Source organism: Ixodes scapularis, unplaced genomic scaffold (assembly GCF_016920785.2).
Source record: "Ixodes scapularis isolate PalLabHiFi unplaced genomic scaffold, ASM1692078v2 PGA_scaffold1__304_contigs__length_218370807, whole genome shotgun sequence".
In the NCBI taxonomy this organism is placed as follows: Eukaryota; Metazoa; Arthropoda; class Arachnida; order Ixodida; family Ixodidae; genus Ixodes; species Ixodes scapularis.
The window spans coordinates 59,359,829-59,381,876 of NW_024609846.1; the positions used below are offsets into that span (position 1 = coordinate 59,359,829).

General features: G+C 44.5%; 1 protein-coding gene across 1 annotated transcript; it reads right to left on the reverse strand.

Moving 5' to 3' along the window:
• Positions 1 to 2,474: 2,474 nt before the first annotated feature.
• LOC120848424 lies at positions 2,475 to 3,823 on the reverse strand. Its single transcript, XM_040220385.3, has one exon. The coding sequence runs from the start codon at positions 3,789 to 3,791 to the stop codon at positions 2,475 to 2,477; it is 1,317 nt and encodes a 438-aa protein (XP_040076319.1). The 5' UTR covers positions 3,792 to 3,823.
• Positions 3,824 to 22,048: the final 18,225 nt, after the last annotated feature.

Below are 22,048 nucleotides of genomic sequence, written 5' to 3' on the forward strand. Positions count from 1 at the left end.
TTGTATAATAATGCCACCTGGGCCTTCAAGGAATAATAAATGATGATGATGATATCAAGAAATGTTTGTCGTCCTTCGTCCTGAGCTTGCTTTATTCTTTGTTTTCAGTCAATTTTACCAACACGTTCTTCAGTTAATGTGAATATTGTAGCCTTTGTTGGAATAGGAAACAAATATTTTCTGCACTCTTGCTAGTCTTAAAAGCCATGACTGCAATGATAAACCAAACACTTTCTTTCCTAGTAGACAGTGTTTGTGATTATTTGCACATTTAACAATGGGACGTTTGACATGAAACATTTCAAAGTTTTCCTTGATGCACATACAATGCTCTCGCTGTCCGCAGCCTTTCCTGCTAGATACTTGAGCCACAATGTGGTGCCACCAGTTTGCTGCACACCACCCATAGGTCAAGTTATGTGGCTAACATATGGTCTTGACTATTATCTCACTTGGTGAGGAACAAATGGTGCAGTATGAAAGGGTTACTTACATTAGTATCCACATCTTCCAAGTTCCAGGCTAGTTCTTTTAGATATCACTGCACTGTTAGGGCTGTCTTCATAGTTGTGTGTGCCCCCACGTCTGGGCTGGTCTCCTGCTGCAGGTCATCTCGAGCAGGCCGCAGGCACAATGGCTTGCCGTGGCAGATTTTAAGGCTGGTTCAGATAGTTGCGTCCGACTGCACTACAATTGCTTAAAACGAGGCAATACATTGTGTTGGTATGGCAACTGAGAGGCCCACAATGCATTGTAGGAACAGTATCTAAAAAAATTGGCCTGCTTTGTATGTTTATAGAGCCTTGATGTTGGTACCCCTCAACGGATGACAGTTCGCTCAGCTGTAGATGAGAAATTTAGCCCGTGCAGTACAACCGCTAACCTGGGGTTTTTAACATACGTCACGGAGTAGTGATTACACGAACGCGTACCGGTACGAAACAGGCGGTGACGGCGGGGATCGAACCCAGGAGGTTCGCAGCGCAAGCTTTTGCACCACGCTCCGAGCTGAGACACGTTAGCCCACTCGGCCACCGATTCCCCTCAAAGTATCTACATTTCTGCTTTGGCTTTTAACTCTCCCAAGTCAAAGCAAAGTTGTAAAGACTCCTTACACAGCCTTGAATATCATAGCAACAAAATGTATTATCTCAGTGTAAGCTGTTGTAAGCAACTGTAACGCAATGGGGTGCACTTGCGTGAACCAGTCTTCAATCCAAGAGGTCAGTGGTGTCTTTATCTCGGCTCAGGAAACAATAGAACAGTGATTAGCAAGGAAAGCTGTAGATTGCAAAACATTTGATTTGCACTTGAAAAAAAGTTAAATTTCAGCACAACTGCAATTCTGACACAAAGCAGAGAGTGCACAAAGAAATAACTGCAAGGTCACATGCACATGCAACACTAAATACAAGGACCTGTCTCTGTCATGTTATATGTAACATCTATATATGGAGCAAAATGTGTTATCAGTATTTAGTGGAAGCTGGATGTTAGAGAATGTCAGGCGATGCCCATCTTGCCTTCAGCGCGAGCATCCCTTGACATTTTCTAAAGGAAAGCTGCAAGTTCTTTTACAGTGATATGTAAAATAAAACAGAAAAGCCACAGTTTCAGGAAGAATATCTAATAAATAAATTTTATTGCACACTACCATAAAATATTAAGCATCAGCCCATTTTATACTAAGAGCCCAACCCCAAATTTTGCAACATCTGAAAAAATATGCACAGTAGTACATAGATAAAATTGATGACCTAACAAGCACACACTCCCCTCGAGAACAAAACATGAAATAACACACGAAAGATGTACACATTCCAACCTAAACAGCCTTTGAAACAAATTAAGAATACAACTAGAGACACTGTGATAACATGTTAAACTGCCAGCCTTTGGCTGTGAACAGTTGTTACTGATTCGCGCCAACATTTAGCAGAAGCGGGCTGCTGGAGAATATGAAGCGATGCCCATATTGCCTTCAGCGCGAGCATCCCTTGACATCCTCCAAAGCAGATAGACCAATAACAGGGGTGGTTTAGCCAGTTGTCACCCCAACATTGGGCCTACTGAGAGAGAGGGTTGAGACCTTGGGCCGGAGCCGTGCGGGAGGGAGTCCCAATTTTCCTCCGCCCTGCCTGTCCCTAGCTGTGCTAGTTAATTTTACTCTATTAAATTTTCCCTCAATAATTTCCACCAATCTTCTAACCTACAGACAAAACCAAAAACTCTTCCAAAAACCTTTTCGTTTGCAGATTCGTTTACTTTGGCCCAATTTTTTCCTTTGGGTGCAGCAAAGCGCAGGCAAGCGGGAATGTATCAAGTTGCCAGAAATGGCAAACTGGACCACCCCTGCAATAAGCTACCACATATACTGGCCCTTTTTGTGCAAGAGGAACGCTGTTCTTCTGGCACACAAAAATTGGACTAAAAAGCAAGAAACTGTCCCTTGTATTTTATTCCAATTGTCATGTCTACTGCTCTGCACAGTAGTCATGGTCCCTAAGGACTAAGGCAGCAGCATCCGCAAGAAGCCAAGTGGATGCTGCTACCCGTGAGGAAACTCTGTTGTCTACAAGGTCCTTCATGATGGACTGTTGCTCCAACCTGTTTGGACGCTTTACATGCATGGAACCAGAACCAGGGCGTCTCTTTTTGGTTGAAATGTACCGTGGTTGCTTTTCCATTTTTTTGTTGTGAGGAACCACTTTGGGTTTTAGACATGATGCATCGGGTGCAGAATCAACTAGTTCTTTGGCCTTTGCGAGGTACTCTACTACCATGGCCCGACTCGAAGCGCTTATCAATTTTTTCCTCGAGAGGGACTCGTTCAGTGCATTCAAGGCTAGACGTACTTCGTCCTCCGAATCTGGTTCAGATTTCTGCATGCTAATCTCAACACTGTGCCGAATGTTATCCAAGAGAGACTGGGGCTCATCGACCAATGTAGAGCCTGCTGCATTGCAAGAGGTTGATGGCACCATGTCTGGCTGAGTTTCGACTTCCTCTACAGTTGTCGCACGACGCTCCAGGTAAGCTACGGCGTGAATGTGCTTGCATATTGAAACTGAAATCAAGCTGTCATTGCAAGTGCACTGGTAACTGTCGATACATATGTCGCAGTCCTTGCAGCGAAGGATGCAGCCCTGACAGGGATCACCCTTTCTTTCGACATTGTAGTTAGTTCCAGCCTGGGACTGGGACTTCACAAGCCATCCACTGCCATTTTGTAGCTTTTCTACATCTGATGCGGGGATCTTCATCCCATCTTGGTGCCTTTGGAAAAGGGCTGTGGCATGCCGATTTGTTTTTCCTTTTATGAGCGACTTGAGACGCTTGTAGAGCCGGTCACGAGTTAGCTCCAAGAGTATCATTAGCAGCTTGTCAAGCCTCTGGTTGTGCGTTCCATGCATGTAGTTTGACTTGAGGTCCCTGTGCATTGCCTCCAGATGGTTGTTAGTGGTGAATGGAATGCCTTTTCTGAAACAGTGCGCCCACTGAGTCGCTCTTCCAGCATAATGACTCCTGAAGTACTTAAGAAAATCCTCACCTTCTTTACCCAGTTTCTGATCGAGAAAGCGTGGTAAAGCCTCTTGGAATTCAACCTCATCACTGCAATTTCTGAGAGTGAACAACTGGTCTTGAAGAGTTTTTCGAATTTCCTCATTAGTGACTTTCTGCAATTTTCCTTTCCAGCTGCGGTTCACATGCCAGGTACAGAGCATCCGATTTTTGACAGGGCCCATCACGTGCTCCCATGCATTACCGTATGCGGGAGCGTCATCGGACATGAATGCCTCGCATTCAAGTTTGCCAATTTGTTCCTTTATGCCCTACTGAAAAAAACCATATGAATTTTCCATACGGGTCTTCATATAGCGTTATGGGATACGGGTCGGTATGGGTCATACGGTTTGTACGGGTCATACGGTTGGTACGGGTCATACGGTTGGTACGGGTCATACGGTTGGTACGGGTCATACGGTTGGTACGGGTCATACGGTTGGTACGGTTGGTACGGGTCATACGGTTGGTATGGGCCGTACGGTTGGTACGGGTCGTACGGTTGGTACGGGTCGTACGGTTGATACGGGTCATACGGTTTGTAGGGTCCATATGGTTTGTATGGTTCATATAGCTGTTTTGGACAATATTGTTTATGCAGTTTATAAGGTTGATATGATCTGTAGGCCGACACGCTGTTTACAAACAAGCCCTCACGAGGTGTGGACAAACGATTCGTGTGACATGGAGCGTCTGCACATGCGCCCTAACATAGCAGCGCCACCGTAGTGACGTGATGTCAGGGCCGCATGTTGATGTATATCGGTCATATTAACCACATGGTTCACATGAATCACCTGTCACGGCATGCGGTTTATAACTGTTTTGTGTCAAACTTGTATACAATAGTTTTGCATAGAATTTCCAGCAGCCCTTCCAAATTATCATTCGATAGTGAGTTGTGTTCACACACCTCACAAAAGTTGAGATATCGTGGTGTATCAGTATAAGTTACACAGGCTTTAGAAACAAGAGAAGGAAAAAGTGAAGTTCAGCAGGAAAATGCTTTTTCTCCTAAAGCCTATGCAACTTAGCAGAAACTGCATGCAGAGAAATATGCTTCAACTTCGAGAAATTGTGAACATGCGTTCCTGCCACAGGCTTGTTTATTTGGCCTTCTGCCTCAGGCTCTGAAGGAGCTCGCGCATGTAGTGGCGCATATCCTTGAGCCGAGCTTCCTCTGCTCTGCCAGTAGGTCGAAGTCTGATGAACCTGCGATAGGCGTCTGAAAGTAATGAAAACAAAACAGACAGTCACATTGCATGTCTTTGTAAAATAGTTTGTACAGCATTTATTTAGTCAATAGACCCTTTTCAAAAGTACATCAAGCAACATTGGCGGTCACCATTGCTTGCTCACAAAGTGCGTGACTGGACCCTAGCCCTCGCCAAATGCTGACACTGTGCTCATTTTCAATATATATGCTCACAGTATGTGAGCAAGCAATGGCAGGCAGGTGTTGGTGCAGACGTTGGAAAAGGGTCTATTTACTTAAATGTGACTTAATTTTTATGCGTGACTTAATATGACTTAATCTTTAAAATAATGTAACTAATGCAACTTTCACATTTGGAAAACAATCACAAATATTTATTATGTCAATACATCACCGCATGATGGAAGAACATAGTATACGACTCCCAATTGCAAAATATTTTGCCTGCAAAATAATCCCCAAACCCAAATTGTCTCAATCTCATAAAATATTAAGACCATAAAAACAAACTCATTTGCCGTATTTGCATACATCTAGCATTCATAAGAATAAGAATAGTTCTTTCTAGCACTAAAGATTGAGGCATCAAAGTATGCACAGGAAAACTGAGGGAGTGGAGGATACGAGTGCGTGGGGATGTCAGAACGCCAATCTCTGATTGAAATGATTAGTACGCAGACGCAAAGCTAGCTGCCTTTGCCTCCACTGCACTCGTTGAACGCGTTCGAATGAGAAAGCCAAAGGTCGGATGCCAGGCATTTAACGTTTGAACGCATTCAATGAGTGCAGTGGAGACAGCGGCTGCTAGCTTTAGGTCTACCCACTAATCATTCGAATCAAAGCCCGGCGTTCTGACATCCTCTTGTGCCCTCGTATCATCCTCTCCATCACTTTCTTGGTGCATAGTCTTCTTTCACTTTCTGCCCAATGTTTCTCATGCAGAGGGTTTTTGGTTTTCAAATAAGCACTATGTCAACTCAGAAAACCTGCACCCCACACAAGTTCTATAAAAACTGTGTTAAACCCACCTTCTAATCTCTGAAGCCTCATGTTTAAAAATAATTTGAAGTATCAAGAACAAGCTGCACTATTATATATTCTACTTCATAGAAGTGAAGCCACATAACCTTAGTATACATATAATTTGAAAAATGATTTCATTCATGAACAGCAACTTTTAGTTAGGTAAATCATCCCTGCAGTCCACTAAGCACACATTTTTGTTTATACTAGACAAATGTAGGCCAGAAACTCTCAAATCCTGGCATTAATGAGGAAATAAACTGATTTGTGCTTAATTGTTTCAAGCACAGCAACTTGAATTCCATTGCAGCCATAAGTGTACGGACACTGCTGAATAATGCTTCATTTTAAATTGAAGAAGAGTGTCATAATTGGTAAGCTAGTTTGTGAATTTCGTAGTTCTCCTAAACATGTAACTTTTAAGACAGATGCTGAGAAACCAATTAGCATGCTGTTTACACATGAAGATCATTCAAAGCATGTTGTTCAAACCACTACACTAGTCAGAAGGAACAAAGGTCGAAACACTATAAGCACAAGGTCGAAACACAGCAGGAACCAAACCTCAGTGTGGCAGAGATCACCACACTATATCATCTCACAGGTTGTGATTACTGGGCACGTACCTGTCCATAATAATTCTGGCTAGAGTACTCCAGCAGTTTCTCAACATTGGCTTTAAACAAAAAATCTGTTCCTTTCAGCAGCTAACTACCAAGTTTCACAAATGCCAATGCTTTACGTTAAGCTACACGTCCCTTTACTTCTCTCCTCCTAAAGTCAGCAGGAAGCATAAGCTTCTGGCACTAAATTCTTGCGTTCCTAAAGCCATAAGCTCATGCTCGCACAGTTCACTTTAGTGCTCAATTCACCATACTGCTAGTACAGTATGGCAGGGTGAGAGCATGTGCATCCTTCATGTATCCTAAGAATGTTAATCCACATATATCTATGGAAAAACATAACTCACTTTTGACAGCCCTGACCTTTACGGGCGTGAGTGCTTGGCGTCCAACTGCACCCTGCTTCACATATCGCATGCAGGGTGCCCCGGTGAGGCTCCTATCTCGAAGGTTAGGGGTGCCAAACACCCCCCTCGTCACTTCCTTCACAAACAAGGAGTTGCTCTTGCAGTCTTTCTCCCTGTCTGCCAGCATTTGAGTTGAGACAAACACTCCCTCACCAAGGTGAACCTGCAAAAGTAACACAATTTACACATTCATTTTAATATCCCACCAGAAAAAAGTCCGCATGAAGCATGCCACACATCATTAGTCAATATGTTGGCTTTCTCTCGCAGCTGCTTGCCTCTGAGAATGGCACAATGTGCTGGTTGAATGGGAAGCAGTCATAATTGACACTCATTGCTGAGTGCTGCAACCTTTTGCTCCTTTGCATATGCTTTGTACCAGCTTTAGATACATGACAAAGCACCTCTGGAATGGCAGATTGCACTTGGCCACATCGCAAGGGAGGTGACCAAGGATGATTGACGTATGGTCAACCTGGTCGGTGCTTCTGTGCTACGAGGTTGCCCACAAGTTGTGGCCCTATTGGCCCAAGCTGATAATCATGGTAAAGCCAATAGGAACTTGTTGTGATTCGTGGTGCAGAATGAACAATGACAGGCCACATCATGTGTCATTGAGAGCTTATAAAATGCAGGGGTAATCAGTTCTTGTTGCAACCTCATTGGCTTCGGAGCGATATTAGAGTACTCAAGCCACACCCTGAGTTTCTTAAGCTGCAAGTAATTTCTTCTTTTGATCCCTCGTCACTAGCTCTCATAGTATTAAAATTTATGTATGCATCTCAACACCAAATTTACATAAAAAGAAATGTGAATAGAAAACAGTCGTACCTCGTCACCAACTTGCTCGAAAAGTGCCGGATGCGGCTGCACCACAGCCAGGTCTTCTAGTGCAGGTAGGCCGTCATCATAAAGAGGTGAATCCTCAGGATCTGCAGCCTGCTCCATGTTCTGCAATGAAGGCTTGTCCACAGCTTCTGACAAGTGGTCCATGTGGTAGCCTTCACTGGGGCTAGGTGTCTGGCTAACAGATTGGTGCGCAGCAGAGGGGGCACTTTGTGGAGCTGACAAAGGATCCTCCTGGAAAGCAGTCTAAAATTTACAACCAGCAAATTTCTAATGTTAGATGTAGGGGTTCACTTCTATAAACCTGCGAGCCCGATTTTTCGACACCTCTACAACAGTGGAAATCAAACATTCTATGCTTTGGATTGTTACATTGGAAGCTAAACACCTTGGCGTACACATAACTAATAACCTAACGTGGAACACTCATACTGAATATGTAACTAATACTGCTAACCGCATGCTCGGCTTCTTCAAAAGAAACTTCTCTCCTGCACTGCTGTCCTTAAAACTGCTCTTTTATAAATTCTTAGTTCACGGTAAGCTCGAATACGAAGCCACTATCTGGACCTGCTGAAACACTTGCAATATCTCTAGAAGTCGTACAAAACTGTTCCTTTCGCTTTATACTACATAACTATCATCGCACATAAAGCGTGACAGCAATGAAAATAACTTTAGGCCTGCCTGACCTCTCCTTTTGCAGAAAAGTATCAAGGCTTTGTCTATTTCATAAGGTCCACCACCATAACCCTTCATTATGTCGGCATATCTTAACACAACCATTTTATCTCTCATCACGTGTCAATCATCGAAATAAAGTAGGCATCCCCCACTGTCACTCATTAACTTTTAATCAGTCTTCTATACCCACAACATCTCTAGATTGGAATGGCCTTCCCTCACCTATTGCCGACGTAATCGAAAGCGCCAAATTTAATAATGCCATCTGTAAGTTTGTTTTGTTTTCATATTAACAGTTTTTTCATTAAGTTTACCTGCCTCTAAATAGTTTTGTGTATGTATTTACATTCTTCGTTTGTTATATTCACCTGCCTATTTTCTCTGTGTATGTTATTTTGGTGCTTTTTGTTCATTCCCCTCTGTAATGACTTCGGGCCCCGAGAGAGGAAATAAATACCTAAATAAATAAATACCATCCCTACTAGAAGCAGAAAATAGAACTTCAGTTGTAAAGTGGAACCCAAAAGGTACATTTCCAGTTTTTACATTCTCTCAGCTTTTACGTTCAGAGACGTTGGTCCCGCCGAACTACCATACGAACAGATGTATTAATTTCTTCCTATGAGTGTTTGCATTGCCGGTTCTTATGTTCAGGAAGCCACCTACATGGTGCCAACGGCACTGTGACATGGCACAATCGGTGGCTTGTCAACAGTGTCACACCCGAAAAAAAATGGGTAAATACTTTCCTACTGTCACTTATGCCCTAGGGTGTGGCAGACATACATAGGGTTGAGAATATGGTGTTGACAAGATCTGCATAGGCTGCTGGGAAAAGCGTGCGGCTCGAGGCGGGATCAAGGGTATGCTGCGGTCGCTCAAGATCAGTGTCAAAACGGGCCTCAAGGTAAAATTCCAGAAAATAAATGGTTCGCGCGGACCCCAAAAAGGCAGTCACTGGACGGCTCAAAAGAGCAGCCATGGCTATTGTTGATGCCACTCAGATCCACTTGAGCACCAAAAATACCGCAGGTTACAAAGATTGCGACCCAAAATAAAGGGGTTCGAGCCCACTATGTGCAATTGCACATACATTCATCTATTTTTATGCATATACAAAACTATTTTGTCTTTCATGTCAACAACTATACAACACAAAGTGTGATCTTTGAATAATTTAGTAAACTGGAGGCAATCATTAATAAAGTTAGATATTTTTTTGACATGAAGACTTTTTAATGAAAAATCCAGCCACTATATTCCGTTCAGTCTTACGCTGAGACTGCGGTGGAAGCTGTCCTCAATGGACCAGTCATAAACCTTTCTTTTTCCACGTTATCATGCTCCTGCCCATATCCAGGTGCAGAGAGCTGTGTCAGGTTATAATAGGGAGGCAGCTGATTGGTCCGGCGGGCACGTAGCTCCTACCGCAGTCTTAGCTTAGGGGTGAACGAAGTATGTTGTGTACACGATTGTGAATTTGCTTGTCTTTTCTCTGCTTTGAAAGTGTTTTTTTTTTTCCTCTTTCCAAGACAGTCCTTAGGCTTGATGCTGTTTGCAGACACATCAAAATAAAAATTATTAAAAAGTAAACTCACAAAAAGACATCTTCGAACGCCAGGCATCAATGGCACCGTTGAACATTCCATTTCGACGGCCTGCATAAAAAAGGAATGCAAGTGCATAACATAAGCACATCATAAACATAAGACTAATAACTCGGACAATTAAAGTACCAAAAAAACAATGGACGAGTCGAAGAGAGATGTTCACATTGGGCATACTTCTAATTGGAAGTTTAATAGAAACAATGTGGAATGCCCGAGAGTCTAGAAAGAGGGTTCCTTCCAGCAGAGTAAGCATATATACAGTCATGGCAGTCTATGGGAAAGCACACTAAATCGTGAGACAGAGACAATGTTAATCAGACACAAAGACAGTTCTTCCGCTAAAAGACTGGTAAAGTTTCTCACCCGGCTGCCAGCACTAGTGGACGGCAGCGGCCCCTCCACTGCGGGAAGCACGGCCTGCAAGCACGGAACATCATTGCGTTGAAAACAGGGTCAAAAGGAGTCTTTCAAAAAGTAACGGTAATGTTGCCCCAGAGCCCAGAAACAGTCTGTTCGTCCCAGCAGAGCCAGCATATATACAGTCATGAAAGTCTGCGGGGCAGCACACTGAATCGTGAGACAGAGACAATGTTCGAACATGGACAGTTATTCCGCTAGAAGACTGGTAAGGTTCCTTACCCGGCTGCCAGCATTCAAGAATGGCAGCGGCCTCTGCACTGCAGGAAGCGCGGCCTGCAAGCACGGAACGTCATTGCGTTGAAAACAGGGTCAAAAGGAGTCTTTCAAGAAGTAACAGTAATGATTGCCCCAGAGCCCAAAAACAGTCTGCTCGTCCCAGCAGACCCAGCATATATACAGTCATGAAAGTCTGCGAGGCAGCACAATGAATTGTGAGACAGAGAAAATGTTAGGACACAGACAGTTATTCCGCTAGAAGACTGGTAAAGTTCCTTACCCGGCTACCAGCACTTGTGGCTGATGGCAGCCCCTGCACTGCAGGAAGCGTGGCCTGCAAGCACAGAATGTCATTGCATTGTAAAAAGGGTCAAAAGCAATCTTTCAGGATGTAACAGTAATGATTGTCCCACAGTCCAGAAGCTGTCTGTTCGTCCCAGCAGAGTGAGCATATATAGAGTCATGAAAGTCTGCGGGGCAGCACACTGAATCGTGAGACAAAGACAATGTTAATCAGACACAAAGACAGTTATTCCGCTAAAAGACTGGTAAAGTTCCTCACCCGGCTACCAGCACTAGTGGATGGCAGCGGCCCCTCCACTGCGGGAAGCACAGCCTGCAAGCACGGAACGTCATTGCGTTGAAAACAGGGTCAAAAGGAGTCTTTCAAAAAGTTACGGTAATGTTGCCCCAGAGCCCAGAAACAGTCTGTTCGTCCCAGCAGAGCCAGAATATACACCTTTCCAAAAAAACGCTCCTAGGCCGCCGCCAAGTTGCTGATGCTGATGCGGCTGGTGCGAATCTCGCGCCCTCTATCAGCTAAAAATTTTCTGCCACTCCCTTTGACTGTGAAGACCTGCTCAGCGCGGTTCTCTACATACATTTTTGCGGTTTTTCATTCAACGTTTTCTCGCCCCTCTTGAAAGTTTCCACTTAATTTTTTTTACGCGTGCTGCATACCCTTTCTGGTGTTATCTTCCATGTGAGAAATAAGGCTGGTAAGTGCCTGCCTTTCAAGTTTGTCTGCCTTACATTCATGGGAAACGAAGGAGGTGAAGGACGTCGAACGACCCTTGACGCAATTTTGCGAACACTATTCTCCCCGCTCTTACAGATAATCCGCGAGGAATCCTCAGTCGTCCCCAAAAATAGTCCGGTTTGGGGTGGGAAACGGGTCAGTCACGTTCATTCCTTTGCCTTGGTGCGGTTGTGAAAAAAGGAAGCTCTCCCCAAAACGTTCCCCAAAACGAAGTCATCTCGGATTCCGTCCGATCGTCAATATGTGACTCTCGTCGACTGTGACTGTGTTATTTGAGATCTTTCTCAAATAAATTCTTTTCGGATAACGCTGCATCGTGTGGTACGTACGATATATATTGTTTGAATGTTAACACTTCCTCAATTGTATGTCCGTGTCCCGTCCATTGGTAAACACATTATTTGTGAGCGTGAAAAATATATGCCTTTCGGCCCTCTTCTGTTGCAATTTATTTTTGACAGCAAACCGCTTTGTCTTTTCTTATGTGGCGAATCCCACAGCACCGTCAAAATTTATCGTAAGAAAAAAAAGGTTAACTAGAAGTATACATTCCAGTCGCATTCGTTCTGTTGCACGCGTACCCAACAAAAATAGTTTAGATATTTTTTTTTGCTTTTTTTTTGTTTTTTCAAATGTGGTACAATGCTTTCTCAATGACCGCGGGAAAATACATGCACCATGAAATACAAAATACAGCGGGAAAAGACGAGAATTTAGCCGTTAGCAGCGTTTGAAACTGTGCCTACGCAGGCTGCGCCAATGCGGAGGGCAAGTTCGTCTGCTTCTTGCGCAGGGGGTAGCGGTGACGTCAGAACGCCAAGCCCTGATTGGCTGATCGCGACCCCCTATCTGAGCGTCGTCTGCTCCTTTGCAACGTCGTCTGCGTCTGTCTTACCTTTCCTGCGATTTTTTGAAGTCTTTACGAGCGAGCTCGACACCGCCTTTCAGAGAGGGCAGACGAAATAACTTGAGCTGTACGTTGCTTTTGTCTCATAGCAGACGCGCATCAAGGAGAGAAGTAAAAGGACTCACTGGCGAAGTGTCCCGAGCACGATCGTGGTCTTGAGGCGCTGAGGTTTGTTTACTAAGGACCGAGAGTGAGGGTGGTTAGTGCCCGCAAGTGTCCTCCCAAATACTTTTTCCCTCTCGTGTGCGGCGAGACTCCTCACTCTTTAACGGCATCGGCGGTTTGGCACGGTTGGCGCAGTTAACGTCGTCTGCTTTACGTCTGCTAGTCAAAGCGATGGCTGCTTTACCTTTCCTGCATCTGTCGGAGATTCACCGCTTTTTCCCCGGCGAGAACGTGGCCTTCGAAAAAGGCGAAAGGAAATACCTTAAAGGATACGTCCTTTCTTTTGAGGTGAAGGATTTCACTCTAGTTGCAAAAGTCCAGGCATCGTTTAAGAATTGTAGCAACGCAGTAAAGCTGACACTCTCCGGTTAAGGTGACATTTTAGTGAGTCGCTGTGAGTGCCCTCGCGGGGCCGCAAAGTGCAGCCACATGGTGGCCACCGCACTTTACGTGGCTCTAAATGGAATGTCCAAGACAGACCTTCCACAGCAGTGGCTGCAACGCCCCAAGAGCAGCATGCCGCGGCAGGTCGCTCGCTCAAGTAGGAAGTAAACACCATGTTCATTGCTATATTAAAACGTTTAGTTGCACGAGTTTCGTGAATGGTACTTGATGAGTTGTTCAAAGATGATGAGCTAAAGACAGATGACAGTCGATGTAGTGACTGGAAATAAACACTTGCGGCTGTGCGATCGCTACTGTGAGCACATCATAGCCCAAAAGTGCTCGATCGCTGCTTGTTGTCACATTTTTCTCGCGTGACTAAAAGGTTTTTGTCAGTCAGTGTATTCGGGTATGTATGTTTGGCATAAACCTAAGTGGTAAAAGTCTGAAAAGCTGCGCTCATCCGTGGAAGAGAATCCGAGCAAGATGGATCGAGCTACCCGAGCGGCATCGAGAGTATCGCGGAAGTCATGTCGTAGACTCGTTGACACCAAGAAGTAATTATTGTTTTTATTTTTCGCAAAATTTTATGGAAACTTATTTTTCTATGCCTTGTTATTTAAAGAGACGAACACTCGCTCGGGGGTAATCCGATGGACTTCAATTAGCCCTCTGTATATGCTCAAGCCACTTTTTTCTAAGTTTACTGTCTTAACAGACAGGGATAAAAACACGCTGCTTCCTTCAGTGTAGCGCGTGTGTGGCCCCGGACATGTAAAAGCATCAAGACCTGTTATTGCTCTGTTTCATGTGGCTAGGAGCCGCTTGTCCCTCTAAGAAGGGTGCAAGATGGAGAGAACCGTGCACCTATTTAGTAGGCTAAAGTCTCGTTCGTTATCGGAATTAACCAGACACAACGCTCCACCATTGCTCAATCGACTAGAGGATGTTCATCTTAGAGACCTGCTGCGGATGTGGGCACTGAGCGGCACGAAAATCACACTCCCTCACTCGGATTTTCAAGGACCGACGTGAGCGCACCGGACAGCGCAAGAGTCGCACTGCTCTACGGAGCCACCATCCCATCTCGGGGAAAACCCATTCCAGGGGCTCGATCTCCTTACAGAGAAAAGAAAACTCTTCCTGGGGCTCGCATCGGCGTCTCCGAGCTGGTCTGCGTTACCGCACTGATCTCCGAACTTACGGCTACACCCACAGCTGCTATAGCACGTCCGCCATTGCCGACGCCGAGATGTTTACATCTGCGACACCCCCCCCCCCCCCCCCCCCCCCCGAGGAGGCGGAGCTTTGTATATCCTCCTCTCTCACCTTCACACCTCCTTTCCCATGCGCAGAAGACCGAAATGCGCCCACTTGCAAGGCGTATTGAAATCACAGTCCACTCGGTTAGGATTAGGGGGGAGACCGGTGAGAGTCTAGCCTCAAACTCAGTGACTGGGCTCGAAAACGGTTTGTTGCCTCTGGGGTCGAGTGTTTTTTTGGAAAGGTGTATATACAGTCAGGAAAGTCTGCGGGGCAGCACACTCAATCGTGAGACAGAGACAATGTTCGGACATGGACAGTTATTCCGCTAGAAGACCGGTAAGGTTCCTTACCCGGCTGCCAGCATTCAAGGATGGCAGCGGCCTCTGTACTGCAGGAAGCGCGGCCTGCAAGCACGGAACGTCATTGCGTTGAAAACAGGGTCAAAAGGAGTCTTTCAAAAAGTAACGGTAATGATTGCCCCAGAGCCCAAAAACAGTCTGCTCGTCCCAGCAGAGCCAGCATATATACAGTCATGAAAGTCTGCAGAGCAGCACACTCAATCGTGAGAAAGAGACAATGTTCGGACACGGACAGTTATTCCGCTAGAAGACTAGCTGGTAAGGTTCCTTACCCGGCTGCCAGCATTCAAGGATGGCAGCGGTCTCTGCAGTGCAGGAAGCGCGGCCTGCAAGCACGGAACGTCATTGCGTTGAAAACAGGGTCAAAAGAAGTCGTTCAGAAAGTAACGGTAACGATTGCCCCAGAGCCCAGAAACAGTCTGCTCGTCCCAGCAGAGCCAGCATATATAGAGTCATGAAAGTCTGAGGGGCAGCACACTGAATCGTGAGACGGAGACAATGTTAATCAGACAGAAAGACAGTTTTTCCGCTAGAAGACTGGTAAGGTTCCTTACCCGGCTACCAGCACTTGTGGGTGGCGGCAGCCCCTGCGCTGCAGGAAGCGCAACCTGCAAGCACGGAACATCATTGCGTTGAAAGCAGGGTCAAAAGGAGTCTTTCAAAAAGTAACGGTAATGTTGCCCCAGAGGACAGAAACAGTCTGTTCATCCCAGCAGAGCCAGCATATACACCTTTGAAAAAAAACGCTCCCAGGCCGCCGCCATGTTGCTGATGCTGATGCGGCTGGTGCGAATCTCGCGCCCTCTATCAGCTAAAACTTTTCTGCCACTCCCTTGGACTGTGAAGACCCGCTCAGCGCGGTTCTCTAGATACATTTTTGTGGTTTTTCATTCGACGTTTTCTAGCCCCTCTTGAAAGTTACCACTTAATTTTTTTTACGCGTGCTGCGTACCCTTTCTGTGTTATCTTCCATGTGAGAAATAAGGCTGGTAAGTGCCTGCCTTTCAAGTTTGTCTGCCTTACATTCATGGGAAACGAAGGAGGTGAAAGACGTCGAACGACCCTCGACGCAATTTTGCGAACATTATTCTCCCCGCTCTTACAGATAATCCGCGGAGAATCCTCAGTCGTCTCCAAAAATAGTTGTCCGGGTTGGGGTGGGAAACGGGTCAGTCACGTTCGTTCCTTTGCCTTGGTGCGGTTGTGAAAAAAGGAAGCTCTCCCCAAAACGTGCCCCAAAACGAAGTCATCTCGGATTGCGTCCGATCGTCAAGATGTGACCCTCGTCGACTGTGACTGTGTTATTTGAGATCTTTCTCATATAAATTCTTTTCGGATAACGCTGCATCATGTGGTAAATACGATATATATTGTTTGAATGTTAACACTTCCTCAATTGTATGTCCGTGTCCCGTCCATTGGTAAACACGTTATTTGTGAGCGTGAAAAATGCATGCCTTTCGGCCCTCTTCTGTTGCAATTTATTTTTGGAGTCCTTCAAAGAAGGAACTGTAATGATTGCCCTGGAGCCCAGAAACAGTCTGCTCATCCCAGTAGAGCCAGCATATATACAGTCATGAAAGTCTGCAGGGCAGCACAATGAATCGTGAGACGGAGACAATGTTCGGACACAGACAGTTATTCCGCTAGAAGACTGGTAAAGTTCCTTACCCGGCTACCAGCACTTGTGGGTGGCGGGAGCCCCTGCACTGCAGGAAGCGTGGCCTGCAAGCACAGAATGTCATTGCGTTGTAAAAAGGGTCAAAAGGAATCTTTCAGTATGTAACGGTAATGATTGTCCCACAGTCCAGAAACAGTCTGCTCGTCCCAGCAGAGCCAGCATATATACAGTCATGAAAGTCTGCGGGGCAGCACAATGAATCGTGAGACAGAGACAATGTTCAAACACAGACAGTTATTCCGCTAGAAGACTGGTAAAGTTCCTTACCCGGCTACCAGCACTTGTGGCTGACGGCAGCCCCTGCACTGTAGGAAGCGCAGCCTGCAAGTACGGAACATTGGTGCGTTAAAACAAGGTTACACTTCATAAACATAACAGTACTTACATCCCTGCACCTCCTTTTTGTTATGTCAGTCTCATCACTGGAATCTTGTAGTGATGCCTCTGAAGAATATAAAAATATTAAATAAAAACATAAAGAATGAGAGTAGCGAGTACATAGGAATGTGTGTTTGTTACTTAAGTAACCAATGTGGTAAGAAGCTGAGGAAGAGGAGGAGATTAGAGTGCATGGGGAGATCACAGTGCTGAGCTCTCATTGGAACACTACTGAGTAGAATAAAAAGTTTTGGCTCTACTCACTGCCTCCTTGCCGTGACTCACATTTGGCACGAGACCATACGCGTTTGATTGGTGTTTTGAACATTAAGCAGGGATAAGGCAGCTAGCCTTTTAGTCTACCTACCAGTGGCATCACTAGGGGGTGGCAAACCGTCCCGAAGCAGCGCTCAAGGGGGTGCAGCTGGGCAGTGAAAGGGGGGCGGTGCCGCAGCGGGCCACGAGAGCGGGGAGGGGGGGGGAGGGTCGTGGCAGCCCACTTCCTTGGGTGACCCTAGTGGTCCCACCGCTACCCACTATCATTTTATTAAGAGCTTGTTTGAAGCTGTCACATCCTAGTGCTCTCTCATCCTCTCCCTCAGTTTTTTGCCACAGATATAACCTGAAAATGTTACATAAAAGAAGTGATTGTGAGCTCTTATGCTGTAAACCCTCTAGTCTGATGAGACACAAAAATGGGTATCTAAAAGATACAGATACTGTCTCAAAGCACTATTGACTTTCTATTTGCAACCTTTCTAATTGTAACTCTGGCTTATTGAAATAAAATTAACTATGCTAACTGTGAAGGAGGTCGTAGTTCAGTTTAATAAATTACCCAGTTTGCAGAGCAAAATATCTTGTAGCCTTCGGTTCTGGATTTGGGACTCTTTCAATTTTTTGTTTAGCATGGCGATTTTCAATTCCAGTTTCCTCGATTTTTCTTGTTCTTGTAGCAAACATGCTCGTGGAACCAGGTCTTTCTTTTGAGGACTTCTGCTTTTGGCTTTTCTTGAGGCCACTTCCAGCATCTTTCCCCGCTTGTTGGAGGCCACCACAGTTTTTTTTTGTTTGGCTGAAAGCTGAAACATAAAAAATTTGAAAAATAAAAAGCTTTAAGATTATTTTTCATGCTTCCCTCACATTTTGCACAATTCACCTACAGCACATTATAAATATTAATATATACAAACAACATGCAGCAGCTGGGTTTGTGGGGTGCTTTATGGAAGGCTGGCTGAACTACCTGCAAAAAGCTAGAGCAAAATCTCGTTAATTCAAACTCTTTTAATTCAAACTCGAGGGTAATTCAACCTAACATGCAGGCTCCGTCCTTTGTGCTTGTAGGAAGGAAACTTCCTATAATTCAAAACTTTGCATTATTCAAAGTTTTGGTCCCTCTCGGATTCAAATTAAGGAGATTCCCCTGTATTTACCCTTCACTGACGAGTGTTGCCTACAGGCAACAACCCATATATTGTTTTTGTGTGTGAAATATTCGGTATTACAGTCAAACGCCTGTATAATGAAGCGTGTGGGACCACGATAATTCTTCGTTATACACATCACTTCGTTATATCTGTCGCGCACTTTAATGGCCCCAATAAAGCAGCCTGTGCAACGCGTGCCCCGTTGTACAGGCTATTTCGTAGTAGAAGTGTTCGTTATAGCGCCGTTTGACTGTATTACCTTTTTTTTTTATTTAGTGGTCTGGCAACAAACACTCTTGAAGGTTGAAACTAGAGAGCCATCTGGTGAAAAGATATGCAAATAGTTCAAAAAATATGGATAAGATAATATTTTACAGTATGTGATTGTTTTACTTGAGTCTATCGCATGCATAGAGAAAGCCACCTTCGGACTTTTGCCTGGTGTTTCCCACATGCAACAAAGCTATAACTTGCAAATTTACCCTATGGTTTTTCTTTTTTTTAAGTTTCAACTCTATTCGTTTATTCGATTGTTAAATATTAATATCTCTAAAGAACAAATGTCTTAAGCAATTCTTTTATATCTCGTCAATAAAAGGTTAAATGTACAAAAGTAAATTTGTCACTTTATTAGCCACCTCTATGAGATACATGGTTGGCAGGGCAAGTTAAGTATTTATTGAGTTCTTAACATTTATGTTTTAACTAGTTTAAAAACTCATTGGCTTTTCCTAAACCGAGTCAGTCCAAAACTACTAGACCTTAATTTTTATAGACTTTGGACTTTCTATACATACCTCTGTCTGGCATACTCCAGTGACCTCGTGAGGGTCAACATGTCCCTCAATGACGCTTGGAAGGGCTATCCTCCTCTTCTTCAGCCTTTCTACCAAGTCAGCCAAAGTCACTGGATGGGTAGATGATACGTTACTATAAGGAGTGCACGCATTTCATTCCTACAATCTAGCATTTTTTATGCCATTTCTTCACCATGTGAGAACAATGGGAGTATCTGCAACATATAACTTAAAACCCAGACATTTAAATGAACAAGATGCGTTGTTACTTGAAATTGCAATACAAGCACAACTGAAACCAAGGAAGTTGTTTTCAGTTGTCATAGGCTTGTCAAAATTGAATGTTCCTCTTTATGATAAAGGAAGAACAAATTTATAGTTAGCTGACTTTGGTGAATGGCAAATGTCACGGCACCCTTGAACCAGTTTTTTTTTTTATTTTTAATTGTAATTTGTTTCTAAAGTCATTGTTTGTCTTTACATATTTGCATGGAATATACGTTAGGGCCTAACATCAATACAAGCACTTCATGGTACAGTTGTGCAGCTCGGCCTCCGAGTGTGGGACAAGAAATTTCTCGGATGAGGTGCTTGTGCCCCTCTGTGGGGCACAAGCACCTCATCCGACTGGTTATGCATTGAGAGCAATGCTGGCTCCTCCCAGTTCTAGCAGCTCCGTGCCTAATGCGGTTCATCTCTTGGGCCTGTACTGGGATCCCTGTGAGGGCTGTGAGAAGGCACCCAACATGGCTGCATTCGCTGCAACTGCTAGAGACCAGGGAACTGTCGCGAGGCTTGAAATGGTGGCTTCGCTGCGTTTACATAGCAGTTAAGCCTTTTTTTTTTTAATTTTCCTCAGGTAAGTTTGCTGTTTGCAAATTTTATGAAAAAAATGAACCACCTGTGGGCAACGCAGCACAAAATCGTAGCGCAACAGGTTAAGGAAACGATTTTTGCAGTCGATTCCAAGATTGTTAAAACAGAAGTTCGGGCGAGTTGGTAGTTCATGACGCACGAGGACACAGCGCACCCGTAACAAACACTCAACGTTCACAGTCACACCAAAAGAAAGGGACACTTACACAGCGCTGACTTCAACTCTTTGTATATTCCCGCCTTTTCTCTTCTTTCACGTCTAATGCATAACCTAGGCCTCATCTTTTTCTTTCTTTGCTAAAGGTTAACTGCAAAAGTTTTAAGCCAGAAATTGAAAATTAAAAATTAAATGGAAAAATTAAATGAAAAATTAAAATTGAAATTACTGTAGATCAATGATGCAAAGCTAAGTAATCCAGCTCTTTTTGTGACAGCGCTATAGATGGATTACTAATACACCTGCCGTTTTGTCTGGCAATGTTCTCCGCTTCTATTATTTCCCTTGTGAGCTGGTCTCGACTCCTTGCCAACACCACACACTTGTCAAGTTCCGCTGTGCACCCACAGTCCCGAATGTGTATGCCAACATGTCCAGAGTTCTTGTTGATGGTGGACAGGTTGTGTTCTCTAAGGCGGTGGTTTAAACACCTACCCGTCTGTCCGATATATGTTCTTCCACAGGACAGGGGGAAGGAGTAGACAACATTTTCAACGCATCGAACAAACTTATTTCTGTGATTCGTTGTGCAGGACGTCGGTGTTCTTGATGGAGTGTTTACCTTCTTGCACAGGCTGTAGAGCTTGTTCGGAGCGGAGAAAATAACGTCCGTGCCTACTTTGTTTGCTATTTTCTTGAGGCCATGAGAAAAATGATGGAGATATGGCACAATCACTGGTCTTTTTGCCCTGTCCCGATGACTTTCCTTAATTCTCTCATCATGCTTAAAATCTCTGAAAAGTCCTTCCGCCACTGATATTAACAAGGATGGTGGATATCCAGCGCGTTTTAATCTCGACACTTGCCCATCAAAGCTCCTTTGGATGGAATGGAAGCATGACTTCGTAAGAGAGTTCTTAAGGCACAACCGCGCTATGCCTCTCTTTACGAGTTTTGAATGCGCTGAGTTGAATGGCAGAAGTGGCTTCTTTCCCCTTGGCTCGTAAGTCCAGTACGTATGGTACGGTGACGTATAAAGACGAAGATCTAAGAATCTCAAACTTCTTTCACTTGGAAGTTCGTGGGTAATCTCCAAAGGGTTCATGCACCTTTTGAAACTGTTGAGAATGTCTGGTACCAAGGCTGTCAGATTTTGGTCATCGGTGGCGAGGACAATTAAATAATCGTCGACATATCTGAATACTTTTTTAACTTTTGACCCGTCGAGAGTTTGGTTTAAATTCCTGTCAAGGTGTGCAAGATACAGGTCACTGAGGATAGGTGCAATGCACGACCCAATACACACCCCTCTCTTCTGTAGATACGTATGTCCATCCCATGTGGCGAAGGTAGATTTTAGATAGATGTCAAGTAAGTTTAAGAATTTGCTTTGGGATAGGCCATTCTCAACAGTTTCAAAAGGTGCATGAACCCTTTGGAGATTACCCACGAACTTCCAAGTGAAAGAAGTTTGAGATTCTTAGATCTTCGTCTTTATACGTCACCGTACCATACGTGCTGGACTTACGAGCCAAGGGGAAAGAAGCCACTTCTGCCATTCAACTCAGCGCATTCAAAACTTGTAAAGAGAGGCATAGCGCGGTTGTGCCTTAAGAACTCTCTTACGAAGTCATGCTTCCATTCCATCCAAAGGAGCTTTGATGGGCAAGTGTCGAGATTAAAACGCGCTGGATATCCACCATCCTTGTTAATATCAGTGGCGGAAGGACTTTTCAGAGATTTTAAGCATGATGAGAGAATTAAGGAAAGTCATCGGGACAGGGCAAAAAGACCAGTGATTGTGCCATATCTCTATCATTTTTCTCATGGCCTCAAGAAAATAGCAAACAAAGTAGGCACGGACGTTATTTTCTCCGCTCCGAACAAGCTCTACAGCCTGTGCAAGAAGGTAAACACTCCATCAAGAACACCGACGTCCTGCACAACGAATCACAGAAATAAGTTTGTTCGATGCGTTGAAAATGTTGTCTACTCCTTCC